Below are 6,446 nucleotides of genomic sequence, written 5' to 3'. Positions count from 1 at the left end.
ACTCCTCGAGTCGATGTTGAGATATCCGTGTCCGTGTTTTTGTTCTCCTCTTCGATTCTCATTCGCATACGCTGAATGTAAAAGTTGGAATCAAATTATTTGCTAAACAAAATGTCTGAAACGTCCCGATTATTTATCTTAAGAGCGAAATTTTTTATTTTTTTATTTTTTTTCAAATCTGTACTCGTATTTTACATTTCTTTTCTAAAATTGGTATTCAAAGTAAACTTTTTTAGCGTCGTAAAATGTATAATTTTTAATAATTAAAAAATATCTTGTAAGTAAATACATTTGTAGAAAAAATAAAATGAGAAATGTTAAAAAGAAATAACACTGAGAAATTTTGTTTGTAAAATAAATTGCTTGGGTAATAGTACTCGACACAATATAATTATTCTATGAATATTATGTTCTTTTCAACATACACATATGCATAAATTATATAAAATTATCATATCAAACGAATATATTAGTATCTTCATTATTATCATCGTCGCTTGCTATAATATAAGGATGTTTTACAAAAAAATAAAAAAAAATTATTAGAAGCTATAATAATTGTAATATTAAAATAAATTATATATCTCTGAACTACTATTTTTTAAATCATTTTTCAGAAAAATTTATACTCTTTTAATATTTCAAAATATATCAGGTTACAAAATTATAGATTGAAAAATTGGAAAGTTCTCATTGGAAAGCTTCTCATTAATTATAAAATTCATAAAAAGAGAATCATTTTTATCATCAACAATTCCTGAAAGAGAAAGAAATGGCACGTTTGTTAATGAAATAGACTTCTTTCTTACTGCAATCAATATAAACTGATAAAAAAATAGGCCGTCGAATTGCTTTCTAAAATTGAACACTAGCGTCATCTGTTGGTCTTGCGTGAAGTAGTTGATTGCGATTAACACGCACGCATACAGATCATTGAAGATTCAGAGCTCTATTTTATACAATACAGAACAGCAGAATGGCACGCGGATAGTTGTGAGACATTTACATTTATTTATATTTTTCACGAACGCTCTCGTGAGAGACGTAGCGATGGCGTCAACTTACATCAAAGACGAGACGGGTAAGTGAGGATCAGTTATTCTCTGTATTGCACTCGGATGCAACTCCGTCGATTGCACACCGGTTCTAACCTCGAGCATGTAAACAAGTGTAAAACGATCGGCTTCGTGTAATAATAGATCGTTCTTTCTTATGGGCTATAGTTAGATAGTCGACTTTTCACCAGACCACAGCATATTTTCATCATGATTCTTACACTGGGATTTACGCACTTTTTTTGTTAAGTAAAACGTTCCTTTTAATTCAATAAACTGGAAATATTTTTATTCATAATTATACTGCCAGTATCAACATTTCATCTAACGATGAAAGCATATAATCATTCACATTCTATTTCAGGCACATTTATCCCAGCGAGCCAACGACCTGATGGCACATGGCGTAAGCAACGGCGTGTGAAGGATGGATATATTCCTCAAGAAGAAGTTCCACTGTACGTTTCGTAATGCTTTTGCTTTTAACGTCGTATATTGTTTTTTATCACTAAATATTATTAATTCCTTTTATAGATATGAAAGTAAAGGGAAGCAAATGGTAAAGAAGCCTTTATATCCTGTGGGTGCCAGTCCAGAATTTATAGCTGAACATAAGGCTAAGTTAGAGGCTCTAGCAGCAAAGAATAAAGTAATACCTGGTTCACAACCAAAACCTCAAGAGGGATCCAAGAAGAAAAGAAAGAAAAATAAATCTAAAACTGTTGAGCCAGTTACAGAAGGATTGTCCAAAATCACAATCTCGGAGCCTGAATTTCATAAAGAAGTTCCAACTCATAATGATAAGCCACTGTCTACTACAAAACACACAACAACAAACAATATAATTAAGGAAAATTCAAATACTGCACAGAAGACGTCTGTTGATCCGCAAAAGAGATTAAAGAATTTGCGCAAGAAAATTAGGGAAATCGAAATATTGGAGGAGAAAATCAAAACTGGCTCTTTGAAAAATGCTGATAAGGAAATACTTGATAAAGTGGCGCGAAAAACGGAGATTTCTAAAGAAATAAAAAGATTAGAAGCCGCTCTATAGAATAACACTTAATTAAGAGTTTCACACGAATTTGTTAGTACTAATTCGAGAAACGTCTGATTATAAAACATCAGTAATACACTTACAATTGTATTACATAGCAAAGCGAATCTTTCTTTCTTCCGACAGTCACATGGCAATTCTATAATGCCATCTTGTACTCATCCATTTATTTACTCAGTATGTAGATCGATAACATTGATGCATACATTTATAAACGCGGCAATGGTGTTAATTATCGACAATTTTAATGCTTGATCATATATACGTATACATACATATATGTGAATTTTTTCTTATCTCCATATATGCATATACATATATGCGAAAAAAGTGAAAGAATTTGAATAATGATAAAAAAATCTTTCGTTAAATGACTTGTCTTTTGCATGTCATAATTTAATGAAAACATCTAATAAATTTATATCAAGTCAAGATGACTTATTCAAAGGATATATGTATGTTTTAATATGAGAATTATGCATTTAATGATGGCGAATCAACAATTTGTAACATTTGTAGCAAATAAATCCAGTTGTACAAAATTATACGTATGTCACGTTTTTGTAAAGAGAATAAATGTTCTCAAAATTATTACGAAAATGTTTGTTAACATAGTTAAGTATTTATACAAATTATTCTGAATAGTGAGTGTGTAATGACTGTACTCAATTTATTTCCGATGTACATTGATTGTGCAAAATAAAATATCTTTCGACAGTCAAAAAATTTTTGAGCAATAAATTTATATTATTATAACAATTTCTTATCACGTGAGAAACGTCACCATTTCCCCATGCTTTTTCTTTTCCACTGTCAGTAGATTTCGATGGCAATTTTGTTTCTCTGTTATTGCTATGTCATACAAAAAATACATGGCCAAACCTATGATAACTTGCAAACAGCTCAATATATTTAATTAATTTATATACAAATGCGTATGTTTGTCTTCTAGTAATACACTTATCAATTGCCATTAATTCTGTAAATATTTCTCATACCTTTTTATTCAACATTGTCATAAGATAAATCTTAATAAAGATGCTTCACGCTAACAAAAATGGCACAAACGGCACCGAATGATACGCGATATAAAGATCACAAAATATACATTATTATTGCATAATAAGATGTTAATAATTTATATTCACGATGTTCTTGTTATTTTTTTTCAATTAATTCTTATCTTGGACAAAGCTAATGAGTCTATAAAATAACGTTGCAAAAATTATGATTATTTATGAAAATTCACATATTTATTTATTTTTATACGTTATGATATGAGATAAAGAAATATTGTCAATGTGATGAAACGCGACATATTAATGAATATAGGTACTTCTTTTTATATGCATAACTGCATGAGTAAAATTTTAATAGTAATTATTTTCTAAATAGAATTTTATTAAATATATTATTATTTTATACCATATCTTTATCTATTTTATACTGTCATTTTAGCATTTATTTTATACTGCATATTGTAGCGATATAAAACAAATTGAAAACTTTAAACAATGTTTTCTCTTTCTTTCATTGTTAGTATTTTATAATAATACGATATATTCGCAAAAATTCAATTAATTATTATCAAACGATAAAGAAACAGCTTGAAAACATGATTGCACATTCAACATTCACGACAACAATCCACGATAGCAAAGAAAAATAAAAAGTCGTGCAGTTAACTTTGTACGTCGTCTGTGTCGCGTTTGTGCTACGCCTAAACTACTTGAGTATGCTTTCTGCGTTTTATGCATATAAAAAGAAGTATATTCATTAATATGTTCGCGTTTTATCTTATTGTCAGTATTTCTTTATCTCATATCATAACGTACAAATGTAAATAAATATGTAAAATGTCATAAATAAATTATTATCAGAATTTTTGCAGTGTTACTTTAAACTCGTTAGCCTTGTCTAAAATAAGAATTAATTTTACTGCATTAAAATTCCGCATTTTAATACGTTTTAAGACGTTTCATTATCTTATATTTTTTATATAAGTGAATAAATACATAAATTAAAATTAAAAATGAATATCCTCGAAATAAAATGTTTGAAAAAGAAATATTGTTTTGTATGTGTATGTGTGCCGACTTTTCACGCAATAAATATCAATGAAATAAATTTTGCAAAATACGCGGGGTTTAAAGAATCACTTATACCTATACAAATTTATAACTATCAAAATTAAATAAATATTCAAGCATGGAGTAGCTATCTATCATAAAAGAAGGAATTTTGCGCGATTGATTTATTTAAAATGAGTAATACAAAATGGAAAATACAAATTATACCAATTATTTCAATAAATCAGAAATGTGTAACATAAATTTCGCATTGTACATCGATTAAATCACGTATTTCGAAAGACTTATTTCATCAAAATTCATTGCGTAAACAGCCGTGTTCACGCAAAGCGACGTGTTCCATGACATTTTTATTACGTGTACATTTATTAATTTAATTTTTATTCGTATATTTATTCATTTGTGTAATACGAAATAGAAAAACGCTCAAAGAGCTTCAAAACGTGGAATTTTTGACCAAGTAAAATTAATTTTTAAGATTATTCTACTGGCTGATAAATCTACAGGTAAAAATTTTAAAAATACAATACGATATAAAATACTATAGAAGACGAAAAATAAAATAGTAAATTACTTATCAAAATTAAAATTCTGAACGCCAAAGAATATCTTGTAATGTGGAAAGTCTTGTATATCATATTAGAAATTTCGACGCTGACTCACGGCAGAGGGAAGTTTAGTGGGGTTGTTTACGTACGCGGTGTAGCCTACGTACTTTATATCCTCTCTTCCTCTCACACTTTCTCTCTTGCGCCTTATCGGCACGCAAATTCCTTTCCCCTACTCCTTCCAAGTAGTTTTCCCAACGTGACCTTATCCCTGCTCTTGGATTTTACTATTCGCACGGCGGCACTTGAACGAGACAGGCCGTTTCGCGTATCGGCACGTTATCCTCCCCTACTTCAATCCTTATTACTCCTTACAGTTTTCCACCTTCCTCCCCTTCTCCATCGTTACCTGTTGCGTACGCGGTAGGGTGTCGAACGCGTATTCCGTGCGAGCGATATTCGAGTTTTACTTTTGTCCTAACATGACAAAATACGCGTCGGGAGTGTCGTCTAAAATATCGTGTGATCATTGTAATATCATTCGCGAATGTGTGTGCATACGTTATTGAATAAAAATGGATTTAAATATATAAAAATTGCTTTTAATTTTGTCATAAAAATTGCTATGAACTCTTCGAATAACTCAATATATTTTGATTAACTTGATTGATGTATTTAACTTTACTTATGTATTTATTTAAATTTTTTTATATTTTTTATATATACGAGGAATTATATAACAAAAGGAGAAAAAATAATATAATAATAATTTCGAATAACATTTTTATTTTTATTTTTTCATTTAGTCATGTATATTTTTATACGAGAAAAAAATTTTTTAAATTAAAAATTAAAAAACTTTGTTTTCTTCCTTTTCCTTGAACAAGGTAAGCGATTTGCATTTTTATATTCAGGATTAAATTTTGTTCAAATTGACGTGAAAGCAAGTCAAAGAAATTCAAAATACATACATATATATTGCAAATACGTATAAAAAATTTGTATTAAAAATAAGAAGCATATGTTTTGCAGAAACATAATTGAAGAATTGACATTATACGAGTATTTGAAATAATTTATTCAATAAATAACGCATTTATATATATACAATTAATCATTACTAAATATATATGAATTTTTGCTATACGCTAATTTCCTCGTAATCTTTCCTAGCTTATCCATGCATCCGTGGTCCCATGGCTTAATTGATCCCGTGGTTGAGCACGGAAATTCGAAATTCGTAGTTTCATCAATGATGGTCGAGCACGGATCTCGAAATGACGTTGATACGATCAACCATTGAACAATGGTCGACTATCAACACAAATTTCGGACGCAATTAGCGGAAACTGGGCCGAGCTCTGCGCTAACGTCCTGTGAGAAACTCCGAGTGGCTCTCAGGTTTTAAATGCAAATAGCGGTAATTGAGCCGAGCTCTGCGCTAAAGCATCCTGCGAAAAACTCCCTCTTGAATTTCAGATGCAAATAGCGGTAACTGAGCTGAGCTCTGCGCTAAGCATCTTGCGAAAAATTCCCAAACGGTTCCATGAAAAATTCAACCTCATTAAACCTTATCGATTTACGGTTTCTTGTACGAACTCCTAAGTATAGAATTTCTATTAGATAGGATTTTCTATTAGAGTTTTCGAATAGGTAGGATTTTAAAACTTTTTATTACTTCTATATTGCTTTTTTT

General features: G+C 29.9%; 1 protein-coding gene across 2 annotated transcripts; it reads left to right on the top strand.

Annotated features, from left to right (window-relative positions):
• The first annotated feature begins 870 nt into the window (after positions 1 to 870).
• On the top strand, positions 871 to 2,838 carry Pym (partner of Y14 and mago). Of its 2 annotated transcripts, XM_012372306.2 has the most exons (4): positions 871 to 1,081; positions 1,224 to 1,299; positions 1,420 to 1,513; positions 1,590 to 2,838. In XM_012372306.2, exons 2-4 carry the CDS (start codon positions 1,266 to 1,268, stop codon positions 2,107 to 2,109), a joined length of 648 nt encoding a protein of 215 aa, XP_012227729.2. In that variant the 5' UTR covers positions 871 to 1,081; positions 1,224 to 1,265; the 3' UTR covers positions 2,110 to 2,838. The 2 variants fall into 2 exon arrangements, with proteins under 2 accessions (XP_012227729.2, XP_012227730.2); XM_012372307.2 differs by lacking the exon at positions 1,224 to 1,299 and having other exon boundaries at positions 873 to 1,081.
• Positions 2,839 to 6,446: the final 3,608 nt, after the last annotated feature.

The sequence above is a fragment of the Linepithema humile genome, chromosome 5, assembly GCF_040581485.1.
Source record: "Linepithema humile isolate Giens D197 chromosome 5, Lhum_UNIL_v1.0, whole genome shotgun sequence".
Taxonomy (NCBI): domain Eukaryota; kingdom Metazoa; phylum Arthropoda; class Insecta; order Hymenoptera; family Formicidae; genus Linepithema; species Linepithema humile.
Note: the sequence above shows the minus strand (reverse complement) of the source record. Positions and strands in the feature narration are given on the sequence as shown.

Bases quoted from the DNA above. Each gene is read 5' to 3' on its own strand.
- Pym (XM_012372306.2), top strand. From the start codon at position 1,266: ATGATTCTTACACTGGGATTTACGCACTTTTTTT. The intron at 1,300-1,419 runs GTTAAGTAAAAC...ATTCTATTTCAG, and splicing joins GGGATTTACGCACTTTTTTT to GCACATTTATCCCAGCGAGC. The intron at 1,514-1,589 runs GTACGTTTCGTA...TTCCTTTTATAG, and splicing joins CCTCAAGAAGAAGTTCCACT to ATATGAAAGTAAAGGGAAGC.